Genomic DNA, 27,828 nt, shown 5'->3' with positions numbered 1-27,828 from the left:
GCAGCCGCCTCAGGCTCATATCCCTGGCTCTGCCATCACGCACATTTCCCATTTAGTAATCAGAGATATTTATTTCCACCTGTCCAAGAATAATCCATGGAAAGCAATACACATCTCCACTACTGAGGTCAGATCTTGCCCTGCTAGCACTTCATGAGTTTTGTCAGTTCTAACACTGTCCAAAATACAAATTGGTAAACTTTATGCTCTTCCGTGATCTAAAAAGCTCTCAGATTCTGAAAGCTAAACCTTCACCTACTTGCTGTCTCTTCCCTCGTTTTAAGTGGCCATAGGATTTTCAGGCACTACAACTTTTAATAAAATGCATAGTGGCTTTTCCAGGACAGGCAACAAGACGGTGACTTGGCCAAAGAGGTTTAAAATTATCCTTAAATGATCCTGTGGTATTTCTAGTCCCATGCCATTTTAATATCACAATAACATATTTCCCTACCATCTTCTCCCCCTTTCTCTTACACTCACACAGATGTGCACATGCCGAGGATACGGTTAGGATCATGTGGAAGAAGATGTATTTAAAAAACCCTTGTTATAAGAAAAAATATTTAATTTTTTCCCCCACACACAGGGAAAAGGGTGAAAAAATACTGTGTTTGTATGTGACTGGGGGCAAAGAAAAGCAGTGGAGGAGCAACGTGGGAGAGACAACCCTGTCTGTGCTTTCTGGAGATGGTTCTTAGCTGCAGGGATTTTTTTGTTTACTAGGATTAGCAAATACCTCTGCAATCTTACTGTGAACACTCAAATAGCAATAAAAGTGAATAATAATATCACTTCTTTGAATAATATCTCAGCCACAGCTCCATGTCATGTTTAAGGACCTCTAATGTTTTGTGATGCCTTAAAAATTAGTAACAGCAACAAAGCTGGCAGAAGGTGCTAGTGGGGGCTGGCAGGCACCCTGCCACCCAGAGCCTCCCAGCTGAGGCAGCAATCAAACCCTGGGGCTCACACCACCCAGCAAATCATGCTTTGGGGAGGAATTCATGCTCACGTCAGAGCACCAGCTTAACTCACCTAAGAGAACATAGCTTTCCTTCTCTGCAGTCCTCTGCAGTTTAGTGCCAGAAACCAGTTAAGAATTGACCTTTCCTCCTGTCATTTCAGTGCATTTGGGTATTATCCTTCTGTGGATGAGGATGTGCTGAGTGCACCATTTCCAGCTGCACCCCCACCACTCCCCTGGGTAATTGCACAGAGCCTGAGCACAGGACACTGACCTCCTCCTGCTGCGACACACATAACCACATTTCCCAACAGGGATGGCAGTGCTGATTTATTCAGCAAACCCAGTTATCTTTTTTCATTTCCCACCTTAAAGATTCTGTAACTAGTGGGACTCCAGCTGTATTCATTTTTATTACTGAAGGCTTCACCTGTGGATAGTGGTGGTAAAATTAGAGCTTGCTTCCTTTTCTCTGGCCCCAGTAATTATGAAGATGAACATCTGCTGCTGGGTTTGCTTTGACAAAATTCCCTTAAACTATGAAGCACTCTGTGAATATACAAAATTTAGAGTGATGAGTGGCAAGTCGAAAGCCATTCTCTTCCTACCCTCTTCATTTACTAGATTTTTACAGAACCTTTTACATTAAATCTAGTTGCATGTGATATTGTTATTATTATATTATTTCAGATTATATCATTATTAGATTATATCTAGATTTTAGTACAATCCTTCCTAATACTTGAAAGCCAAGTACTTTAAATATTTACTGTGTACTCAAAGATGAAAGCCCACACTGTGGATCAGTAATCCTGGGATCCTTAGGCCACAAACTCACTAAATTAATACACATTTAGTAGTTAATGTTTAAGTAGCTAAAATTGCTCTGGGCAACCTCCACTTCCCCACAGTTTCCCCATGCACAGCTAAAGCATCTCCCTGTGCATATTGTCTTGTACTAAGAACTGGGCTCCCTTTGGGGTAAAATTGTCAGGTACTGCCAAAATTTGTCATGTCAGAAGCACTATTCAGTGTACAGAAAGCCATCAGGTGTCCATCTCAGCAAGGGCTCAGCACTCAGCATCTCTGGGAAAAGACGTGAAATCTCTGCAAAGGATGCTGAAGGGTCTGTCCACGTCACGCAGCTTAGCATGGCCTCAGCCACACTCGGAGATGGGAACTGGCAGCATGGAGAGACCTGCACTGCACAGCATTTCCAGCTTTCCCCTCCTGCCTTCCCGGGAGAGCAGTGTGTCCTGCACACACTGCCAATTCCCCATCTGGTGGTGGGTCCTGCCTGGCCATGCCCTGCGGGAGCCAAAATGCCCTCTCAGGTCACAATGCCTGTTGTCTGACTTCCTCTGACCTTCACCTCTACACTCATGCTCCTTGAGGTGCTCCTGGAGGCCCACATGTGCACACTTAAATCTGATTAAATTTGAAGATATGTTTAAACAATACATGCACTTGTAGAGATCACCCCAAAGAGGATCCCATCCAAATCAAGAGCCAAGAATCACGACCTTGGTGGGTGGGTTTGCTGCCCCAGGATCAGCAGTGCCATGATGTCATGGTGCTGCTCCCTGGTCTCTCTACCCCTTTCAGCTCCACTGTGAAAATAATCTGTTGTAAAGCTAAAATCCCCATGGAAAAAAGGTTCATGTTGTTGCTTTCTCAGAGGGATTGTTTTGCAATAGGTCAGAAAGCTTGTTTGGAAGAGTTATACTCAGGGGTGATTTGGATAATTAATTAACAGCTGTGACCTCTCTACTTTTGAAGTGAAGTTATCAGTGATCATGCCCTTTTCTCAGTCTCTCTGTGACAGGTCATATCCAGGCTTTTGTCATTACAATATGGTGATGTTTTTTTCAGATTGGATGAGTTTTGCAACTCCACACCCAAAGTGGTCCAAGGCTTTCTCTGTAACTTTGTCCCACTGGTGTACCAGTGATGACTTTCCTGCACAATGGAGGAAAAGTACTTTGGAAATTATAAATTGGCGTTTGTGAAGCTGTGGTTTATTTTATATTGATCTTCAGCTTCTTCTTCTTCTTCTTGCTGCAGCAGTTAACATGTCCTAAAAATGGTGAATTGCTCTAATGAGAATATGGATATAGTGTTGTAGAATAATTTCACCATCCTTCAGTTTTAGAGCTAGCAGATTTATGTAGTTGGCTTTTGAAATTTTTCTCCTTTTCCAGGCCAAGGGTTGCCTGAAGAAGACAGGAATCTGAAAATGTTGGTATTAATCAATACAGCAGCAGAAAATCAGCAATACCAGCCTGAAATCCTGAAGTATTAGTTCTACAATGAGAAGCATCCCCTGGTGGAACTGAGAGTTCTAGCAGTGGTTCTGCCATGCAGGCAGAAAAATGGGTTTGTGCCATTTCAGTCCCAGATTTCAGCTCCTGCCTTCTGTTCCAAAGAAATCCTGAGCCTTTCTCAGCCCTGTCCCCCACCACTGTATAAGGACAAGCATCTATGATCAGAGAAGAGCCATGTTCAAGCCTGATGTCTTCCTTCTTGCCCCAGTGAGCATAGAAGTCAGGAAGATGCCCAGGGCTTGGGTGACCAAGTCCCTGACTCTTCGCTTAGATTCATCCTTTTCATTGGAGTTCATTATTTTAATTTTTCAAACAGAGCAGCCATGTGATCTCCAAGTTGAAATAAAATTTAAAACAGAGAGAACTTAGCATGCATCTGGGGTTTTTCTGACAGATGTGTGATGGCAGTGCATTAGAAACTGGCCAGAACACCAGAGGTGCTGATGCTCAGCAGTGGCTCTCTAACACCATTCCCCAGCACCATCTCTGCCTGTGATGTCCGCTCTGCTATTCTGGTCTTAGTTCCCCCGCTGGCATGGCTCAGCAGACCACAGCACACACACTACTACTTCCTCTCCTCCCCCTAAGAACAAGTCCAGGCAAGCAGGAAAACTGATGAAATTTGAGCAGTCTTCCTTAAACAGAGGGACCTACTTCTTTAGGATTAGTAAAATGCCAGAAAGAGGAAAGCATGGGTGACGGATTTTATTGGAGAAAATGTAAGATGGAATTAAACAAAAATTAATGGAAAGCCAGTGACTGATTGAAGTTTGTATTTTTAGGGGTATTATTGGACATGACAGTCTTGCCTACTATAAACAAGGCAAGCATCACATAGCTTGCCTTGTTTTTTGGACAAATCTGAGTGATGGTGTTAATTACTCATACAGCCAAATTTTTGAAATGGGTGCGAGAACCATGATTTTCCAGCATATAGGCATCAGATCCAATTAATAGTCTTTATTTGCTCATTGCTTAAACAGATGAGATTGAATTTGTATTATATTAATGTACACTTTCTTAAGTGGCATGAATGTGTTGCTTCTGTAGTTTGCCTTTGTTTTTTGAGTAGTAACATATGTTTCCTTTTCATATAAGTTTGTTTTTGTTCAGTTTCTGCAAACTAATTCTCCTCTGGGCTGCAGTTTTTCCTCTTCTTGAAACAGGCTTTCCCTGCATTTAGATAAATTTTCAGTTCCCTTTTCTACCTGTGTAGTATGTAGTTTCCAGCTTCAGAACCAAAGGGAATATTTAGGAATTTATTCAAATAATAAAAGTAATTAGCATGGGCATCTACAAACAAATTTGATTCATTGAGACAAACCAATCTTAAAAGGGAAAATCCCTCTCTGGTACTGTGCGGAGGTGCCATGGCAGTATATTGCTTGACCTGCCAGTTCTTTAAGAGACTTCCCAGTTTTGTTGCTTGCCCTGGAACACCTTGCAGTACGTGCCTACACATGGGACAGACAGAAAGGTGGGGAAGTCAGTTGCTTACCCAACTGGAAGCACATGTTATTAAGAGAAGACCCATCCTCTGAAGGACAGTTCAAGTCTTGCCACTGCTGGGCAAATGCACACTACATGAACATTTCCTGCTCCTTCTTGACTTCATTCACAGCCTTGTGGCTTTTGTCATCCTTTCCGCTGAAGAAGACGTTGTTCTCTGGAGCAGCTCTCTCACCCAGCTCCCTCAGCAGCATGGCTGGTTAGGTGTTTTCCTGGGATAAGAAAGATGTACTTTGAATCCTACTGGTCAGGATTAGGAGCTGAACCTTTGCAAAAACTCCCTGCTGAGTTAATACAGGGAAAGAAACATCATCACAGTTTTTCAAAGGAGCTGGGGCGGTGTCAATTCTATGTTGAAAGCAGCACAAACTTACGTACAAGGTGAGACCTTTTAGCAGCCAGGTGGGTGGACACTGGCTTGGAAGCTCATACAGGTACAGGTTTGAGAGAAGCATGATGATCTGCACTGCACCAAGGGCAGCATTTCTCATATGTGCAATAGCCCCAGGGGCAATGCCCAAAAGCACTACAGCAGCTGCAGTCTAATAATCTATCCAAGATTTACACAAATTAAGCAATTTTTCTCTGAATTACATGCTCAGGGGACAGTTTTAAGAACATGTAAATAAAAATTCTAGTTTTAGACTCTACTGCTCCCACAAATAAGTCATGTTCTGGTTGTTTCTGCAAGCCATTACACCAATAAAATACAATCTATAAAAAGTATCATGGGAGGCACATAGAGAACCCAATCATCTTGAAGGCAAGGATTTCTCCCATGCCCTTACTTCTTCTAAATGTGTACATAAACATGTGAACTAGACACAGCAAGTTTTCATAACACAAACAGAACAGGTACTTTTACCTTTGCTGGAGCCTCAACACCTGATGTTATGTAACTATATTCAGAAAAGGAATTCCTTTCCCATCCTGTTGTTCTCTGAAATTCTTTCACTTAAAGCTGCCAAACATAGCATGGAATGAGTATGTTAATATCCCAGGTCTCCAGAAGCAGATGGCTATGTGCAGAAGAGGGGTTCTGCTCTCAGAAGACTACTGCTGTGCAGCAAAGAAATTATGTCCCCTCCCAACTCCTATGATCCCCAGCCTCCTCACTGGTGGGGTGGGATGAGGAGCAGAAAAGGCCTTGGCCCTGAGTAAGCACTTCTCAGGATGAGAGAGGCATCCCTGAGTTACCAACCCTGTGTTCAGCGCAAATGCAAAACACAGCCCCATACCAGCTACTGTGAAAAAAATTAACTCTACCCAAATCCAAACTAGCACAATAGGTACAACGGAAGACATAAAAGGTACCACAAAACTTCTAAGAGATACCTGTAACTAACTTTCTCCTCTTGTCAAGGAAAACATAACCTTCTGCATTTGTATGAGTGGATTTCAGAGATGCAAGACTGCTATATCATCTCTAGGGTTTGGCACTTACCTTGTAGCCCCCTACACAGGGATGTTGGATTTTGACCACACATATAAATTACTGAAGAGCTTTATTTCAGAGAAAAACATCAGGTTTTTTTTTTAATAACTCTATAAACATTTTTCTTCACGTTTATCAACCTGCTTTCTGATGATTTTGAAGAGAAAACGAATCTATGACACATTTACGCATGACTTTATGACAGGTATGGAAGAATGACCCCACTAGACACAGACATTTTCATCCCTTTGCAATCATCTATTTTATCATTCAGTAGGTGGTAAATGAAATTTGTCTTCATGTGTCATCTAGTACAATTTTCAGAGTGCAGCGACACGCTAACATTGATGATTAACATCTCAAATGTGATCGGTTCTACAGCAGTTTTAATCAAAAGGTAAAAAATCTCTTCTCTAAGGACTACATATGCAGTCCATTATTTAACTTGATTGAAAAACAACTCATTTCAAAAATGAATGTGGTAATTATGTTTGAGATTGACCCAACAGAGACATCAGTGAGAAAACATGTAGAATCCAGCCGTTAACTGATTTTTGAGCTTCATTATTTCTGTTTATCAAACCCATCCACATACATACAAGACCTTGACATTTTGCTATGCGCTGAGGTATGACATGCTGGTATGAACACAAGCTAAACTTTTACTTCTCCCAAAAGCAGAACAGAACACCACAAAAAATGGTAACAGACAAATTAATAGACAAAACCTGCAATTTTAAACCTTTATTGATTGTTTTGCAAATACATAGGAAGGACTTTGATGTTTAGTTTGCAGAGTTTACAGCACAGCTATGTTTTCTATGTTTTTTTACTTTTCTTTTTCAAAGGACAAAAAAATCAATAAAAGATAAAACAAAGTCCAATGTGATAATATAGTAGAATCATCATCTTCTTTAGAACAAGGAGTATCAACTGTCCTTGTGTGTGAAGTGCTGTCAAGCAGGGAATTATTTCAGTCTCAATAAACCTTAATCCCTGCAATACTGACTATTGCAACTACTGCTCAAAGTATACCTTACCTGTGAACCACACTTATACCCACAGAGAGGGAAATACTTAGGAGGTCTTTAATTTTTATTTTGCTTAACAAATGAATTTAAAAAGTGGATTCAAAGCTTGTTGCAGTTATCTTGTGTGGACTTTTGACATTTTCACAGCAACACCAGTATTTTACCAAAATCTTTTGTCCTCAAGATATAAAAATTCACATGTGACATACATATCTTGTCTCCTGTTGCTACAGCATCATTGCTGTATATGGAGAGAGCCTGTTCTCCTTTTATCCCCTAGTTTCAGCACCATGTACTTTTGCTCTCTTGCATTAACACTGAAACAAATAAGACACAGAACTCAAATGTACAACACGTATGACAGTCTTCAAGTACTCTTCCACACTCTTGATCAAGTGCGATCCCCGAGCTGAAGAGAAACAAATAACCTCTTCCACAGACTTTAGCTTCTTATTCCTCACAACATCCCTGTGAGGTAGGAAGAAAAACATCCCCTTTGCAAGCAACAGGAGACAAGGCAGAGAACACAGCTGTCATTCCACAAGGCAGTAAGGAAAAAGCCGGAAGTCAGGAGTTCTTGGGTCCTAATTCTTTGATTTGGAAACCAAGGTGCTAAACTCCTAGACATCAACAAATTATCAGTCTCTTTATAGCCATGTATTACTGACAACAATGGCTTCTGTGCATGTACCAGCAAAGTGAAGTTCTACGGCAGAAGCAGTGTACATCTGATCCTGCCCTCAGACACTTCTGGACTTCATGTAAATGTTCACTGTAATTAACTAATCAGTCCTACAACTAATGTAGCATAGGTAATTGCAATAGATCAACATTTTCATTTATAGATTTCTTTAAGACTTGCCCATCTATTTAAATGTTTGTGTTCTTTGGTCTTTTTGGTTTTGTGGTGTTATTTTCCTCTGGATAAGTTAACAGTAACTGCCTTCCCCTGTACAATAGTTTTTTTTAATTCTCCCCTAAAACCATCACCCATTTTGGGTAATCTATACAAGAGCTTTGAGTGAAAATGAACAAAATGCTTTCAAGGACTACATCCATTCCCTCAGAGTAGCTCTTCAGAAGGTAAAGACAGGCACGTTCTGCTGTGTATAACAAGGGTCAGAATTGTCACTGAAGTGTCTTCATTGATTAGGGAAGAGGCCTCTGGGCTGCTCTATTCAAAAGTGGAACTCTTTAAAGTGAGCTAAAATATTCAGGTTTTATTATATACAGATTTTAATCTTTAAAACCTCTGTGAGCATAACTTGAATCTACTTCCACAGGAAAAAAATGGCCAAACTTAACATGTGTGGAATGAATGAGTAACACAGGGAATACATATAAATAGCCTAAATTGAGAAAATATGTCAAAATTTAACATGCTGTATTAAGATATCCTGGAGTGCTACAATAAATGTAATTTCAAGTCTTTGATGAAAATTATCTATCATCCAAATCACTTGATATATTAATCATTAAATTAGCACTGATCTTTGTACAAGACATTTCTTTCCCGCAGGCTCAGCATCAGGTCTTGCCTATAGACTCAGGCTACACAATGACCTACCACCCACTAGCAGCCACGAGTTCAAGTCACAGTTTAGTATTATGGGAATATTTTTGTACTGGCATAACAGTGTTTACAAAGGAATTTTGTTTAGTTCTTTTTGGGATGAAGGATATCTTGTTATGGTATTGACAAGAGATTATCAAAGAACTGTTTAGGGCAAGTGGAACTATACAATATAATACTTCCAATCAAAGCAGTTTTATTGCTGTAAAACCCATATGTGGATTGAGAAAAATTTTGTAGCTGTTTCCATGAAAGAGAAGCATTTCATATTTTAGAATGGAGAAAGTTTCTACAAAGGCTAGTACAAGAGATAAGTATTGCACAATGTTTCCTTCTGGTTACCTGAGAAATGTGTTACATTCCTTCCACAACACACATTGACTATGGTGAATTCCTTACTCAGTATTAGAATGCCTTTCTATGCCATGTGCTAAACATGCTTATTACATGTATGATAAGCATTATGCAAACTTCTTCTTGTACTTTTACATTTTAACTGAAGTGTTTTACATGTTCCTATTTATATAAATGACAGAAATTACAGAAACCATTATATTGGAGAGAATATTGTATTTTAGTAAATGTTGATTTCCAGTCAATTCATGCTCTATATAATAAAGATATATTGTACTCATTTGGTATGTGAGAGCCAAAGCTGTCATATTATCTGTTTGCAGAAGAAACAAAATATAAAAATGATTTTGTAATTAACAGGAAAATAAGGCATTCATCAAAATGACTCTGAAATAATGTCTTTTCATTTTGAGTGTCTCAAGTTATGATGAAATTGGGTTCCAAAGTCTTTAGATTTTGCTCGTGCCTTGACTGACAAGTGATGCATATTGCTTTTACCCTTAACATCTGTATTCCCATCAGAAGGCTCTTCAAAGTGCCCACAACCTTCTCTTCCCCTGTTTCTATATGAGACACTGGAAGGACAGACCTGACTCCTGAAACGATTTTCATTTGCCTTTGACTGGGAGCTGAGGAGAAGCATTATATCTGGAGAATAAGAGCAGTTCATGTGGGAAATTGTGCAGCTACCAGTTGTCTGCATGAGGACGGACACTTTTTCATATTCCTCCTTCACACTAGCCCTATTCTAGTTTGTTTGACTTAAATATGAAGGGTCACAGCTGGACTTTGGGAGGTGTATACCTCTCAATACCAACAGACACACACTGTGGAAATAGCAGATATATTTAGGTCCCAATTATTTCCACTGGTTTAAACAATGAAAAGGTTCAGGAAAAGGAACATTCATAGTCCCAATATCTCTCTACAGATACATATATTTGTTACAGATCACTCCAGAAAAGACCCACACCTTTACAGGAGAATGGACATGATAAGTGCTATAGTTCCAGAGCAACAGATATCAGCAAACACAGAGGCAAGTTTTGCATTATTTTTTTCTAATTCTGTGTAAAAACCCCCTAGTATTTGGCAGAGAGACTACAAGGCATTTTTTTTTTTTTTTTTACAATGATCATTAACATCTTACTATAACATGATTCAAAACTTAGAGAATATATTCACCATTCCATTAATGTTGGTAATGTTATGAAAGCAGAATACAATTAAGCTTATAGTTACAGTCTAAGGTTAACTATCTGGAAACTACTTAGAGAGCCCTTAAAAAAAAAAAAAGAAAGTGAAAAAAAAAAAGTAACATTGCAAGACAGTCATCAATTTCTTCCATTTGGAAACAAGCCTTCTTGAAAATTAATCCCAGTCCGTAATTCACAGTTAAATCTGCCTCATTGGTATTAGCTTCGGTGAAACCTAGCAAAAAGAAGGGAAAAAAAACCCCACAAGAGTTGTCATACAGGTAAGATCTAGCAGTACAACCCAACATTCACTTCCATGTGTATTTATTATGTACCACTAAAGACTAGAGACACTGTACTTATTTAACCTGCCATATTTGCAGTATGTCAGAGATAAAAACTACTACAACTAAATTTTCTGATGCAAGAATACAAGATATGTGTGGTGCTAGTATCCAGGCTCTCAACTTCATTTATTTTGAGATAGGTTATTGGTGTAAGAATGCAAGCATATTAAACTTGGGCAGATGAACCTGTACTTGTCCCCTGTACAGTCTTCTGTGCAGTAACAGATAAATGAATTCTGGAAGATGCTTGTGAGAAGGGGATATGCAATCAAAGGTATACATCTACAATAAACACTCTGCAACTATTGTATATGGATAAATGTGATGGGATTATTTGTTTGGTGATGATAGAATACAATATCAAATTTATATTTCCTATTTTTAAATGTCTTTCTTCCATTCACATTCAATTTTATTTATTTAATGATTATAATAATTAATTCCAATTTTGCTTTTTTAAAAAACCTTGCCTTTTCCCATTCACATTAATTTTTCTGTAAGGACACATTTATATATTCTATTATTTTAATTCATTTACTTACAAAATTCACTTAGTGATATTATAAGGTGTACAGCAGACCAAAAATAAAACACAGTAAGCCTAAATAGGAAAATAGATGAGGAAAGAAGGTATAAATAGGAACAATACAGAGAAGATTTTGTATAGCAGCAGTGGTTAACATTTGCTTGAACTCTCACTCAGGTCTACACAAAACCCCTGAGGAATAGGTCTCCACAGAAGATCCAAGCCTCTTTAATTATCTGATGCCCCAGGATGAAGATCAGAAATAACTCATGTGATCTTACTTTTTCAGGATGAAAAACAGTCAGTGGATAATCTGGCTCCTAGCTGATTAATGTGCCCCATGTAAGCATCACCTACTGCAGCCTCCTGCCTCCTTTACCCATCTTTTAAAGTTAACAGTACTCAAGAAACTAACTCATTAAATAAGTGCCTTTGCAAGCAGTAATGCCTCTTTCTTTTAGCGGTACAGGGCTGTATCTTCTGTACTACTTAGGCTTCTATGTGATCTTTCCTCCAGCCACTATGTATCATCTTTTATAACCTTATAAGACTAACCACTGAGCAAAACTTAGTTCATGAAGAATGTGTTTACTGTATCAAATGCTAATGAAATGTTTTCAGTGGATAGTAACAATTCATTGATTTTTTTCAAAGTTGTGTATGAACTAGGATAATAAATAGATGCAATTGGTACAATGCATCAGCATTCCAGGATTAGTTCCAGAAATGTTTCAACATTTCAGACTCCAAGTTACTATGTGACTCTATTTATTTGGGCCTATTTGTGCCACAAACAGGGGTGGTTCCATTGAAGTAAAGCTAAACACTGATAGATGAAGATAGAAGCATTAAAATCTGTATTCTGCAAACAACAACAAAGGCAATTACTGGAGAGATTTCTATTTTTTCTGATGTTGTTGATTTCAGTACCATCAAAACATCAAGTGTTTTACATTTGATGAGGACATTACATTAAATGTGGTGCGTGCACACCTGATGCTAACAGCTGTCATTTGTGTGTACCACTATCCACTTCAGATGGGTCTGATGCCCATGGGTCAGATGTGCCATAATGTCTGCTCAGAATAAGGAAGGTGGTGAGAGACAGCACCACTCAGAATTGGACCCAAACACAACTTATGCTGTATCTAAAATGTGATTAAATAAGCAGAAAAAATGCCAGTGTAAAAAACAGATGGTTTGTGCTTGGAAACAAGGAGTAATCGAATCTGGAATGTAGAAAGCATTTCCAGATTCTCTGAGTCCACTAGAGACAGTCAATCCAAGTATCACTCTGTGATAAGAGCAAGGCATTTAGTAAGCACTGAAGGGGCTTAATGCAGACCCTATTCACAGTGCACAGCTTCAGAATTGCTACTTTCTATGATACCTCCTAAGCAACACACTCTTAATATTATTCACTTACAGGAAGAACACCTGATCTTGGAAGTTTCAAATACTTTGCTAATGTTGGACAGGCAGGTGTTCCAGGAGGAGCTTGCCTGTGCAGTCCAGTATGTGGCCTCTCAATTGGCAGACCACACATGGGCTCTGGGGCTTGCTGCAGTCCAAGCCTGTTGAAGGTCTGATTTCCAACCCCAAAGTACCCTTTTCAGTTACACAAACAGCTCTATGCTCATTTCATTGAATTTCTATGAAGTGAGCATTCCTTCAGGTTCTGATTCTGAATAAGGCTGAATCCTGTTAAGTTCCATTGGCCTTAACAAGGAAGAAACAGCAAGTTAGTGTTCAAAAATTTAAAATGAGCCCTTCAAAAAAAAAAAAAAAAAAAAAGGCAGAAAAAACCACATCTATTTGTTAAATTAATAAAAGTTGCTTATCTCTTATTAACACCTATTTTTTCATTTCAGAGAAATGCAAACCACAATTCTAACATCACATATATATGTGTATATATATGATACAAAAATCTCTTCTTAATAGTTTTTGCAGCAGAGATCAGGAAAAATAAGCCCACAAGGTCCATGTAATAATCAACTCAATCTTGCAACAGCCTAAAAAGAAAATGTTCCTTGAAGGAAAATGTACTTTCAGAAAATAAAATCTATATCCTCTATCATTTTGAACTCAGTGGTTGAACTTGGACATACAATACCTTTTTAAATATATGCTAGCTTTGGCAGATGCTTTTTCTATACACTGTGTTATCTTTGAACATTTTGAAAAAACAAGCTTTAAGATTAAGGGGGGAAAAAGGTTGTGATGGGAATTTGTGACTTATCCTGATTATTTTTATAACTAAATACATCTGCAAAAGTATGTTTTGTCATGGTCTCATCAATGGTAAAAGGCACTACAAGCCCAAACAGATTGCCTGCCAAGGTGATCTATATGCTAGGCTACAGCAAATTATATATAAGCATGCAAAATAAACCAACATTTTGTCTTCACAGCACAGTAGAATCAAGGGCAAATTGTTTGTTTTTTAAATTATGCCAGCCTATAATGAAGATAGTTGACTCTAAGTCATGTTTCCTTTGACATTTTGTTTTGCAAATGTTCTTTAGGAGATATTTTTCCAAGTAAGTAAGCAAGCTGTGAAACGGAGCTGTATAGTCAAATGTGTCTCAAAAACGGCCATATAGACTATGAAGTTCTCCTCTCCAAACAGGAGCAGTCTACATGGGGTGCGACAGTTACATTTAAAGATGTAGTCATCTCAAAATCTCATTTCTAATGAGCTCAAAGAGACATTTATTTTTAGTTCAGCTCATACACTGCATCTACTGGAAAAAAAGCAACTAGAAAAAGGATTGACTCCTCATTTTTCCCTGATTAGTTCTGTTTCAAACTAGAAAAAATATATGATCCTGCTTTTAGTGTGGCAATACAGGATCACTAAAGCTCCTGTCACCGATATAAATAAACCTAAGATGTCTCATTCAGTGAACATAAATAATCACAAGCACAACTGTTACTCTTGCAAGAAAGCCTCAGGCAGAGTTTTGAAATGTGAAAAAAAGAGGACTGAGGATGCTGCAGTCTGAATAACTGCCTATCACTATGTTCAAATTCCTATTTTATGAAATTCGAAACTAAGCAAAGAACCTGTAGTTGTTTGCTATATATGTAATTCAGGCCATCAAGGGTCCAATATTACATAACAGCAACCAGTCTTGCTGTCAAAGATTTCCACAGAAGATTTGGTAAGGATTTAAATGACAGCAGGATTGGGACACTATGGCCTGGAAACGTTCTTTACAGGATGTGGGGGGGAAAAAAGAAAGAAAGGGCTAGTACACTTACATGCCACAGGTTTAACAAACAAATAATTGAGGTTCATGTCATGCTTTCAATCTGCAGTGCTGTAGGAACTGTGGGCACTTTTGTAAGGAGCCATAAGCACCTCACACCAACACCTGCATGTGCTCTGGCAGAGGCACACACTTTGCAAACAAGCATTGCTTTGCAAACATTTATGCAAGCCACTGCTTTCAAGGTAAGTACCTGTAAATGCCTAAATCAAGAAGTAACTACATTTTTCATGCCAACCGCTTGTGATTTCATGAGTGACTGTGGCAGCCAAACAAAGCAGACTGTGCTGGAATTTGCTTTCTGGAGAACTAGGAAACAATGCCTCTGAAGGATCCCTTCCTGATCTTACAGACACATCCCAGGGAGCCAGACAGTGAATTGTTCCAATACCTCTCATCAACTCCTAACTTCAGGCTACACTAAAGATATGAAGTTTATATCACTCCTTTGTAACATTTCCAGGAAAGCACCAAGGAACAGTGGGTAGCATTAATCTTTTATTTGGACCTAACTGCCTTGCCCTGTCATACCTGCTGCAAAGCTTAACCTCATGGCCCATCATTTTAACCTTATCATTTTTTTCTCAGAATTTTTTGTTTCCTTCTGTTTCACTGCCTTGAGCATAGGCAGCTGGCCTTTACTTTGGGAAAAACCACCGAACTGAATAGGTATCTCTTGGTCATCTCAACCAAAACAAACCAGGTCCTTTCAAACAAGCAGCTTTGGAACAAGTAAGGAGTGTTTTCAGTGTCTTCTGAAAACAGAAGTCCTTTGCTGTAGTTTACATCTATTTAAATGCTTACTAAACATTGCATCTTCAAATTCATCATGATGCTGCTCCCCAAATTAAATCCAAAAGAACAAAACAAAGTGACTGACTGCAAATAGATACAAACCTATAAAGATGATTTTAATGTTTTACTTATGGATGCTAGCTGCTTGACAGACAGATCAGCCCAAGGAAAAGAAGTCCTGACATTATCAAAGTTATAAAAATTGATTATTTTTTACTAGATCAAAGTCAGAAGCTGAATGAATAATTTCATTTCCACACAGAACTGCTGTATATGGAAGGTTGCTTCCATTCTAACTTAAAAAATAATAATGACTTCCCTGCTACTTCTGTAGCAGCTTCCTGCACTTCACAGTTGCAGGCTACTGGTCTTTAATCCAACATCTTTTTCTCAGATAATTAAAGGTACTTTCAGTAGTTAACAGACTTTTATTTAAAATACCTAAGAAGAAACATACATAATAATATTTAGTTATCGGAAATACTGTCTTATGGACACAGGAAATAACTGAAATTTCACAGGTTCATTCCTTGGGAAGTTTCCTTGCTACCAAGAATATGCTCAAAGCCATAATAAAAAACCCTTGCACATACTAAATGTTCTGCAGTCTATCAATTAGGTGCCATAGCCATGCCATGAAACACTGCAAAAAGGAGTATTTTACTTCATTACTAAATATACCTGAACTATTTTTACAGCACAGTTTTTACACTGTCATACTTGCTGCTCTTGCCAAAGGTTGGTTGAACTGCCCCAAAAGACTTCACAACACAGAAGAAAAGATTTTGAAATGTTGATGTAGGAACAGGCCAAGAAGAAACTATATTATCAACCCCACATGCATTCAGTTACATGCTAGAGGGGTACAGCTTTCCATTAATTATGCACTTTTGTGTTTGCATTAAGTGAGACTTAAGAATTAATGTGAATATCAAAAGACAGGGGCTTTCTGGATTAATGCAGAGCATAAGTTCAAGTTGTACAAGTTAGTCTTAGAGCAGTTCATTTACTGGCACGTCTAACACAACTGTAGTCACTCCTGTCAAGAAGACTCACAACTCCACCTAAAGATAGCATGGAAACTTAGCAGGTAAACTAGCTTATACAGTGAAAAAATAAATATTTATCCATGTCTTAGAGATGAATCAGCTCCCTTCTTCAAAGCATAGGAATTTCCTTTCCATTTGCCTTTTTACTCTAAGTTATTTCTCCATCTCTCTTGGTTTTCCTAGCTTCTGATGCTTCCAATATCATCACACTATATTAACTCCAAATTATCTTTCATTGTAAATCCCACATGTAATCTATTCAGTCTTCACCTATAAAGATGAAACTTACTTCAACTACAAGCCTTCATGTGTTAAGTATTTGTGGAGAATATTTGTTCTGACTTCAAACTGTACTGGTTTGTAGAACTACTTACTGCGAAGTCACAGCCAGTGCTTTTCTTGATATCATCTACTGTCAGTCCTTCCCAGATTTCTATGAGGGTCAATCCCTTCTTCTTGTCCACATCAAACACTGCCTATTAAGTTCAAAAAGCACATAATTTTTTTATTATTAAAAGAGAAAATGAGGATGTAAATGCAGTAACATTTCACAAAATGGTGTGCTGAAGTAGATAGCATTCCTTCAGTAACACAAGATCCCACTTTTCACTTTCATGACTGACTAATACAGGTTTATGCTACATTTATTTGCACTGAGAAAGAGAATCTAGTGTTGCTATTGAACACAAAGTAAGTACACAAACACTTGGCAAGTTCAAAGGCCAAAAAAGAGAGCCTTTTCTTTGAGCATCTATTATTTATAGAATTCCAGAGATGACCGTGGATTGGAGAGTGGAATTACCACTTCTCCAGCCACACTGGTTAAACCAACAGTCCATCAATTCTTTCTTCCCACAAAGAAAGTAAACCAATTATTATTTACATGAACAGTGTGTGACAACTATAGTAGAAATATGTAAGCAGATCAGAAGGCTGAAGAAGTTTTATGAGAACTTTAAGACTTTCAAAAGAACTATAAAAAAAAACATAACACTTTAAAAAATCAGAACAACAATCTAGAATGTGCTAAAATACCTATAATCTAGTATGTGTTAGTTTTGTGGGGTAAATGTGAAACTGTTCATCACTGCAGGAAATGTGGACCATGCCTGCTGCTCCAATCTGGTGAGAATGGGAGGTTCAAAGGAAAGGGCTGAGATGTTCTTTGCTGCAAGACAACATCCACCAAGAGACACAAAAGAAACAGGGGAAGAGAATGTCTCCCCATCATTTCATTTCATTTCATTTCATTTCATTTCATTTCATTTCATTTCATTCAGTAGGGAGATCATCTTTGGCTGACTATAAGTTTCTCCAACAGCTATTGCATACCCAATGCAAATACTAGAATTTTTAGAAGCTAGCAGTTAAAGACAGGATTCCCTGCAGTATTTTTAAAAGAAAGCCTAAGAGGAAGAGGCTGAAGGAGCAAAGGCTATTCTGTCTGATGTCTTCATAAGATATGCACTCCACCTCTGAGACTTACAAGTGCATCAAATAAAAATACCTGTAAAACAATGTGCACTTTAATAGTGCCTACCAGAGGGAGATACACAGGTTGCAATCTAGTTGCCAGGGAAACCATAAGGTCTAAAGTAATTTTCCTTAAAAAAAAAAAGTTTAGGAGCAAAACTTGAACTTGAAATGAAAGTGAAGTCATAAGCTTGTCACAGAAGTGTTCTGAAGCCTAGTTGTCCGCTGGGCACATAAAACTGCTCTTTATGGAACTGGAAAAGGACAGCTTTTTAAGTCCTAAGAGAGAAGCTGGGCATAGGGAACACTTCAGGATGCTAGTGCGGAAACAGAATTTTTAATACTATCCAATTGTTGTTCCAAATTTGTATCATTTCCTAATAGAGCCATGAGATCTGGTAATTGATAAATATTAGAGACATGTCCGCTTGTTTATTTTCTTTTAGTTCTTGTTCCCTCTCATTTTCTTTGTGCCTTACATTTGAATATGGTCAGTTGGTAGAAGGCTAATTAAAAAAAAACCAAAAACTTCCATATTCTAATATATCTTCCCTTACTTTGTGAAGAAAGTTCTAAAGTTATTGCTTTAGATGCAGCAATATCCCACCATGAGAAATCAAATTCTTCATCAGCACCTTTTATGCATTCTACTTGGCTCACAGAGGGACTACTCTAAGTTCTTAAAAATGTAAACACCAAAACTAAAAGGAGTATGATTACAGCAAAAAACTTTAAGTCACTTATCCTTTGCTGAAAAGATCCACAATGTACTTTGAGCAGCAACAGTATGAGATGCTCATATGCACTTCCACTAGAGAATAAATTGCTTCAACAAATGGAATCAAGTAAGGACAAAAGAACTAAAGCTCTGCTACAGCCACAGGTTTCTCTGAAACAGTATGTAGTATACATGAAAGAAGGTGCCAATTGTCCAACCTGTGTGTGCTCTGCTGGGCATAAAGCCCCAAACAAAACAAAAGGACAAAACCAAACAACCAAACAAAAAAACCTAATAAAAGCAAACAACACACCTTTCCCTACAGCTCCTAAGCTGTAATTACAGACATATTACAAAACTGACATGTAACATCAAATTTTCAGAAATTCTTTGGGGAAAAACAAGATACACTCTTTTCATATCTGTTATATGTGGCATCTTTTGTTCTGAAGGCATCTAAGGGCACAGTTCAGTATGCTAGATGTCAAAACTTTAAAAGGAAAAAGATGAGCCCAAGACCTCTGGATCTGAACTCCAAGGCCATCTTTTCCCTTCAGTGGCAACAGATACTGAATATATTTATCATTTTTGCTAAGCTTTGCTATTGTTATTAGGGACAGAGGAGGAAATTATTAACAAGGGGTCAAGAAAAGTACTTTACCTTTTCTGTAATGATGCGGTCAACACATTGTTTCCCAGTAAGTGGTAAACTGCATTTTTCCAGGATTTTATGGACATTTCCCTGTGTTTAACAATATACAAATATCAGTTTTTAAAAAACTCAATTATGTTCATGAAAATCGCAGCTGTAGCCATTCACTGTTATTTAAATATTCAATGTGCTCAGAACGCTTTTCAAATTCTCTTCAATGGCTGACTAGTAAGAATCTTACTGTACCACTGAGTGGACTGTGGAGTTTGGAAGGCCTGCACACTGCTGCTTAATAATCTGCCCTTCCTGCTACAATGTGAGGACAAGAGATATATGGAACCTCACCGATGTGAGGACAAAAATTAGCGAACAACACCATGGGCAACATGTTTCTCTGTCTTATCCTTTGTCACAAATCGTATGTGCAAGAATCAGCCACAAACAGAGGAACTTCAGATCCTCAGAGTTCAAGTGCACAGTCATGCTCTCAAAACAGTAAACCCAGTTTATGCATCCATATTGTCTGTGGGGAAGTCCTTGTCTTTTTTTCCTCTCTTCTTCTTAATTAAAAAAAAATAGTTAAAAAATGCCTCTAGATCATACTAAGTCAATGTAGGCTGCAAGAGCAATGGATGGATATAAGGTAGATTGATCATTACTTTTTTTGGTCAGTATTTGTAACTGTTTTACAGAAGTAGCATTAAGTGCACATTTCTCTCATTATGCCATGCTTTTAATTTTTTGACTAAATATCAATTTTCAGTTATGCACTTCAAAACTCTCAGAATATAACATGTCTCATTTAACTATTTAGAATCATCAGTTTACCTTAAGGCTTAATTAGGTGCCATCTCACAGACAGTTTGACTCCTGAGCGATAACGCAATGAGCAATTATGTGCTTTTGAATTTATCTTCCTCTGTGAGGAACTATTTCTTAATTCTAGTTACTTTCAATTTATCTACTTTTATATCCTGTCCATCTTGAGAACGTCCTTGTGCAATTTGCCTAAGAGCCAAGATGAATCTGTGTTATTTGTACTGTCTTCAGTAACATATCAGATACACTTTTCAGTCATGTGAAATGAAGTGTCTCTTCACGGTACCTAATTGACTGAAAGGCATGGACTTACAGAGGCGACAGCCTGAATGGTTCCTGTGACCCTGAGAACTAATACATTTGAGCTTCTAACACTTGAGCTGAAGATTACTGTATCACCAGCTAGTTTTAAAGATGAAATGCATTTCCTGATATTTTCAAAGGTTAGACTCAATGATCTTAGAGGCCTTTTTCAACCTAAACGATTCTGTGACTTTTGGAAGACATCCATCAGGGTACTGTAAGAAGAGCAATTTAAATGGAACTGCATGATTTTTACCATCTGAATTTATTCTGATTTATTCAGGATTTGTTCAGATAAAGAAAAATATTATTGGGTAGACACATAAAAGCTTAGGTGTTCCATTCTGCTTTAAATAAAAAATTCTGTTGAAGAACAAAAATGTCCTTAGTCTTCCACAACACATTGCAATCAGAGCTTTCCACAGAAAGGAATTTTCTCTTCAGTGTTCCATGTTTCAGTCATGTCCACATCAAGTGCTTAAAACCAGTCTCCATTCTGTTTTTCTGAACAGTGTAGGCAACTCATTTCACAGCATGGAACAATTACCAGCCCTTACATTACCATGTTTTGCAAAACATGTCAATGATGGTATGGGGGTAAGGACTTCTAATTCTCTCAGGCAGTATTTAGCAAATTAGACACAAATACACAGGGACTGTTTAGACATTAAATAACAAGCTTGTATTATATTATTCTTTTCTTCATGGGTATGAAAGAAGAGGTAATTTAGAAAAAATACACTAAGAAAAACTAATTAATTCAACATAAGGTCCATTTGCCAAGTGTCTCTCAGTGGCCTAAGCATATAGAGCAAAAATTGAAATACCCTTCTACAAATATGTGCTCTTGGTTCCTGATAATGCTGCAATGCACAGATTTTCTGAGGCAGAGAGTGTTTCCAGGCAGTGATATTTAATTGTCATTGATGAACTCAACTTCATAAAATAGTTTAGTCCCTTCTATATAGACTTAATTCCCTGAGATTTTTGCATCATTCTGCTATCATCCACAACTTTATTAGCTGGCTGTGGAAAGTGTTTCTTCCTGTTTCAACTAATTTCAGTAAGTTATCCCTACTTTGTTTATGAGGCAGTATATATGCAGTAATTCTGCATCCACCTTCTCCATTCCCTCATCATTTTGTGTATTTGTCCGTTACCCTTCCTCAACAGCAGTTCTTAAGCTGATGATTCTTCTACAATGCTGATTTCATGTTGTCTCATCTATCTTCTGTACATTTTGGTTTTCAATATATGTAAAAACTTAAGTAATTTAAAATTTAATTAACTTGGGACTGAGCATCCTTATTTGTATTTGTAACATACTGCATATCAGAGTTTAATGTTTAACAAGTCATCATTATTATTAAAATAAAACAAACAAGCAAAAGGATTAGAAGATCCTTCACAAGATCATAAATCAGACAAAATTAGCACAGGAACTACTTCTTGCAGCACCTCTTGAACATGTTCATTGAAGGTACTCCCCATACCCCATGTCTTCCACTGTATTTCTATTCATCAAATCTTGACTGCTGTTGATTTACAGGAAATTTTCATGTCTGATGGCAGAGTTCTTATTTATTTGGAGAATAAGATTACAGAAACATCCCTTTACTAAAGAGCCAGCAGACACAAGAGACTGTCTAAGTACATGCAAACTCTTCTTTCACTCAGTAACACATTGGGCTTCAGGCAGGATGCAGGACTGCTCCTCTGATGCATACATTCATATGTATGTTTCTGATAAAATATTGAGTGTAAAGATTTGAAATGCCATGAGTAGAAAATCAACTCTGGAAGACAGAGTCACCTCCAACAAAAGGCTTTTGACTTTCAGAACTGGCCTCATGGGTGCTATATTTATTTGACTATTCAAAAGAAAAAAAAAAAGAAAAAGAAAAAGCACCTGTAAACTCCAACAGCAGTTTTGCCCTCTAAACGCTAGATTTCTATAGGACATAACCTTCACATTTGAGAAACAAGAAGCATTGACATGAAGACCCCAGAAAGAGGCTAGATAATAGGGAAAAGTGCCATTTAAAAATAAGAACAAAATAAAGTATTGCCTGTTGTTAATTTGCCAGTGCCTTTGCACAAAAGAAAAAGACATTATTTATGAAAATCTGTAACTGCGGAAGTGTACACCAGGCACAACATGCACAAAAGTGGACAAAGTAGGCATACATACACTAAAATAAATAATTCTATGCCTGACCTGATCATAACAGTGAACCTATCTCTGTTTTCTTTCTTTTCCTGTTTCAGTACTCCTACAGACAAAACAAAATCAGCCCAGCAAACAATTTCCAAACAGTGTTTTGGAAAAATATTTTAGCAATAGTACCTTTAGGAGATAAACTGGTTTGATTTTATTGTGTGGGGACTCCAAGCCTTAAACAAATTCCACAGTAAGCTGGCATTTAGCGTAAGTGTTTATTCAGGTCACATCAATACCTAAAGTGTGTGTCTGAGGGAATGGGTAATTTCCTGTGTTACTATACTATTTGGGAGGCTATGTTATAGTGATACAAGCCATGAAGATGAATTAATTTAATACTTTCATTTACTTACTTACGCATATGAACATGACAACTATCAGGTTAAAATTAGCCCTATTACTCAAAATGTGCCCCTTGAGATCACTGTTTAGCATAAACTGTGAAACTACAATGTTTTATTGCTTTTATTTTCAAGTGAAAATTAATTCTTCAAATCTTATTTAGAAACACACAACTGTTAATACATTTACTCTCATATTTACATATTTGCTACAGTTTACCATGCAAATTCTGACAAGGGATATTACTTTGGAAAATACAAAATTAATTCTTGTTGCAGACATATAATAAATTTAGAATAACAGAAACAGTATTTTTTTAAAAAGTAAATTGTTAAACATTTGGGATAGTGATTTTTCTCCTTCAGTACATTTTTTTTTCCTGTGTTAGAAGTTCCAAATGCAAAGTTTCATATGATCTTTTAGGGGGAACTTCTATCTAGAGCATATATTACATCAATGCCCTCATAAAGAAGTCTCTAGATTAACCACTTACACATAATGATGAAAGGCAGTCTGCATTTCATAATGCCAAGAAATATATTCTATTAAGCTGTCAGTACCAATTTGACTGGCAACTTCAAAGGTAAATATCTTTCCATCATAACAAGAATTTAACCATGGGAAACCTTATTTTTCAAATTATTCTGAGACAAAGAGTAGAGTAGTATCTACTATACTTTGGCAATGGCTATCCCCATTAAATTTGCATGAAGTAGCTAAAAAAATGTATGCAGCTTTTAAACATGAAGTTAATATTTAATTTTTGTTTTCCCATGGTGAATGATTAACTTATTAAAGGAAAGGAGCCATATTGACCTAGCCTCCAGTTGCATCACCATAATAACTAACAGCAAAACTGTCAAATCCTGACAAAGTAGCAGAATGAATATGTCCCTTTTTTCTGTTTAATTTTTTTGTCTTTTGTGCAGAACAAAACATTGATTTAGAAAGAGGTGCCAGAGCCTTACCTTGGCTGAGTGCTCCATGGTGACAACCACTTTGGTCTGCGCACTGGATACTAGGTCCATTGCACCCCCCATTCCTTTCACCATCTTACCCTAAAATGAAATTTTTAATGGAAATGTAATTTTTTTTTTTTTAAGATAATATTGTGGCTGCAAGTGACAGCACAAAATAGTCAACTTTTCCTGCATCAAAAGCCCACCTATATTCCAAAATCACAGAATTAAAACACCAACAGAGGGAAAAGAGCTGTCTTATTCTCAGCTCTATATGATGCAAATAGGAGAAGAGTGATGAGTAGAATAAGGAGAGACACTGCCATAGCTCTTTCCCTGAGGTGTAACCAAAATCTGAGTAGTATCATTGTCTTAGTGGAAGCACTGACACAAAGGAACAATGAATTTAGTTCCAGTGGTTTTGTCCCTTGAAATGCAAACTGTACACCTTCCCGTTGGTGGAAATGTCACTGGAATGTCCTAAGGAAGGAGGGAAGGGCTGAGGGGAAATGGTGCTTTTAGGGCTTACTTTACTCCTTATTATCCTCCCCTGATTCTGTTAGTAATAAATTTCACTTTGCAACAAAAAAGTTTGCCTTGTTTTACCCTTGAAATAAGGTCCTTGTCTCACTCATGAAGTCTTCATTATTTTTTTCCCCTTTTCCCTCCTTGCCCAACTGTGGCAGGGGAGGCTGAGCTAGCGATTCTCATGGATGCCTGGCATTTGGCCAGTGCCAAACTACAACACCAGTATTCACACATACACACACACACTCATTCACAAATATTCCTATTTTCCTACTGTTGGCACAATAAAGAACAAATTGCATCTTCCTAAAACTATAAACAAGCCCTTTGGCACTGTTCAGTCAGACTAATATTTAATATTTATCACATAAATTATCATTACTACTAAATATTTCTTTGCAAAGGGAAATCTGAAAAGGATTTATCTCTGTCCTTAACTTCCTGGCACTGCTCAGATCATTCTCCATCCTGCCTTGAAAAACACAGCTCTCACAGAGACCAGAGTGACCTCTAACCTGCCTGCCAGAAACTCCATGACAAGTTAATGCAGAGTAGCTGAGGATTACATATTATCTCCCCAGTAACTCAGAATATGTTTGCATTGAGGATCAGGCTATCAATACATCTATCCTGACAATGCCATTAGCTCATTTTCCAGGCCTTTTCATTCAATTAACTACAAAAGACCTACAGCAACAAGTAAATTCCTGAGAAATTAAGTGCTGATGAAGGTCAACAACAAATGTACTGCTGAAGAAGCTGTCATACAGAACTGAGAGAAGAGACATCATCCCTTTATGTGTGAAGACAGAGGAAAATGCAAGCTGAAGAGAAGGACTTAGGGATTTTAAATTGCTTCATCTGCTCCTCCTCTTCAGGAAAACATATTCATCATGATAGGGCAGTGCCTAGTAAAGCAAATAAATTCAACATTAAATGCAACTAGCCAAATAATTACCTGTTTTTATTTTGAGGAATATCCAAAGCATAAGAGACTTACATTGCACCTACCAAACTACCACAACTTGCATTTTTCCCCCTTTTCCCCCACACCATACTAGAAAAGGGGACAGCTGCATGATAAATTTGAATTAAAATATTCAAGACTAAAAGGTTATTCCAAAAAGACACTTCACTCATTTTTGCCCTACCCTGCTCCCTCCATTTATTTATTTAAGATGATTTTTGTTAGTTCTTAATTACTACAGTGCTGCTAGCTTAAGGAACCTTTCAGAAGGAAAGACAGTGCCATAGTAGAGCAGTGGTAATTTGAAGCACCATTTTAAAACCCATTTCATCAGACAGACCTTGAAGTAAGAATAAAAGATTTTTGAATTTGCCATGCACTTCTGAGAGGTCCAGTGTTGGCAGTTATTTATACAGAGAGTTGGGTAGAGAACAGACCACAAGCTGACAATATCTTTGCAGCTTCTCTGTTACAATACAAGTTGGAAATTCTCCTTTTCCCATTGTGCTTTCATCAGCAGTTTTTTCTAAGTCTCAGTCCAAATAATACTAGAGTGAAAGATATGAAAATTTTGGACCTGATACTTTAGGTTTTCTTAATTGAGATCATCAGCTCTCTGGCTTCTTTGTGTAGACCTACATAAACCAACACATTACTAGTGAAATTTCTGATAATGCCTACTTATGCAAAATGAATTATTTTGTTATTGTGGTAATGGGGCATCTTTAAAAAAATATGAGAGAAAGGTATGTATTTTGTCATCTAGTGTTTTTACATCTCAGCATTATTTGAGTGGTCAAAATACAACATGAAAGAGCTTGAGGAATTACCTTGGCCTAATAGTAATCCCTAAATAGGAATTTTCATGTTTGTTTGGTCATATGTGGCACCCAAGACAACCTGGCATTTCAGTGGAAAATTGTGAGTACTCCAGTGTGGGCCAGACAGTCAAGATATTTTTCAAGAGAATGTGACATTTTGCCTAAATGGTATTTCAAGCAAGCTAAAAAAGTACTACAGCAGGCAGGAAATAGTTTATAATAAAATCCAAGTAGATAAACAGATAAAGAAGAGCTAGATGAGAAAAAAGAGAAAAATTCAGGAGCCTTCTAACACTAGTAAGGTCTTGAATCCATGCTGGTGCCTTAAAACCTTCCTCTATATTCCCAGGGGGAAGGACTTTTCTTCTGTAAATGAATTTTATAACTGCTCCCAATATTGTATGAAAAAATGCACCTGAACTGTTTGCTTAAGTTAGAATAACATGATCTTTTGAGACAAACAGATCATCAACAGTACAGCAGAGCAGATGCTAATGATGAGCTCAAGAAACAATGAAAATTTGTCAGTGGTAAATGCATATTGAATAATTCCATTTAAAACTGAGTATCAAAGCACAGGCAAGGTGAAAATATACCCTTGCTTGGAAAGGAATCAACCCACTTCCCTCCTAAGAGTCCTTGCCCACATTCCCCACTGTCCTAATACTGTATTAAACAAAAAACATGGTCTGAAATTTCTCCTTCCTTCTATTAGATAAAAAAATACACATGCCCCACACTATGCTCAAAGTTTCCAGAAGTCTTACAGAAGATAACAGGCCAGTCTAGTTTAAACTGCAAGCTTCCCATTTAACTTCAATTTTCAGGCATCCCCCTGAAGACTGTGAACAAGATGCCTAGCAGGAGAGAGCAAAGAATTTAAAGATGTCAGCATTGTCTCTCCTGGCCACAGACACAGGAGAGATGTCAGTTATAAACGGAAAAAAGGTATGGAGGAAGTCCTTATTAAAGGAAATTATTGTATGATGCCAGGGACAGATGCTTAAATTCAGAGGAACTGGAACATGAGCCTCACAGAGAAAAGCAGAAGCTAAGCAGTGGATACAAGGTACTGCCACACAACCATCGATTGTGCTAGTGATGCAATCAAAAGGGTAAACTGAAGGTCCGTTCATAGATCTCTGCAGTACTGCTAACACACATCAGTCACACAGCTTTCCCTCTCTGCATAGACACTGTCTGCCAGCCCACATGTATCAGCATCAAACAGCACAGCACAGCAAAGGAGGTCATCAAATCAATACCTAACGATCCCATCAGTTATGGGTTACACCTGGTTGGTGTGGGAAAGTGTGTATTAGCTCAAAACTTTGTTTCAGGAAAAAAAAACACAAAACAATCAGGAGGTAATATTAAAAAAATGCAGATGCATAAATCGACTCTAACTTCATAAAAATGTAGATGTGTTTTCCTCTTGGTAACGGACCTGTCCTGTATTTAAAGGATGGGAATATTTCTGGTTGATTCTAAAATGAAAGTCACAACTCTTCACATCTCACTTTCCATTTTTCCAATGAAAAAGACTTGATGAAGATTGTATCAAAAAAAGATGGATAAAGCTCAAGTATTCTGAACTATACTTCCTTGTTCTATTTTACACTGACTTTATGTCCTTACATATGT

The 27,828-nt window shown here is 37.6% G+C and overlaps 1 protein-coding gene across 1 annotated transcript in view; it reads right to left on the bottom strand.

Annotated features, from left to right (window-relative positions):
• Positions 1 to 6,964: 6,964 nt before the first annotated feature.
• Positions 6,965 to 27,828, bottom strand: part of OXCT1 (3-oxoacid CoA-transferase 1) — a 77,846-nt gene continuing 56,982 nt past the window's right edge. The window contains exons 14-17 of the mRNA XM_021551419.3: positions 23,878 to 23,967; positions 19,234 to 19,314; positions 16,756 to 16,857; positions 6,965 to 10,624 (exon numbers count right to left, since the gene is read on the bottom strand). Coding sequence (XP_021407094.2) covers positions 10,589 to 10,624; positions 16,756 to 16,857; positions 19,234 to 19,314; positions 23,878 to 23,967 — 309 coding nt within the window. The 3' untranslated portion in view covers positions 6,965 to 10,588. The remainder of the gene's footprint in view (positions 10,625 to 16,755; positions 16,858 to 19,233; positions 19,315 to 23,877; positions 23,968 to 27,828) is intronic.

The sequence above is a fragment of the Lonchura striata genome, chromosome Z (genome assembly GCF_046129695.1).
Source record: "Lonchura striata isolate bLonStr1 chromosome Z, bLonStr1.mat, whole genome shotgun sequence".
Classification (NCBI taxonomy): Eukaryota; Metazoa; Chordata; class Aves; order Passeriformes; family Estrildidae; genus Lonchura; species Lonchura striata.
This window is presented reverse-complemented; position numbering and strand designations above follow the sequence as displayed.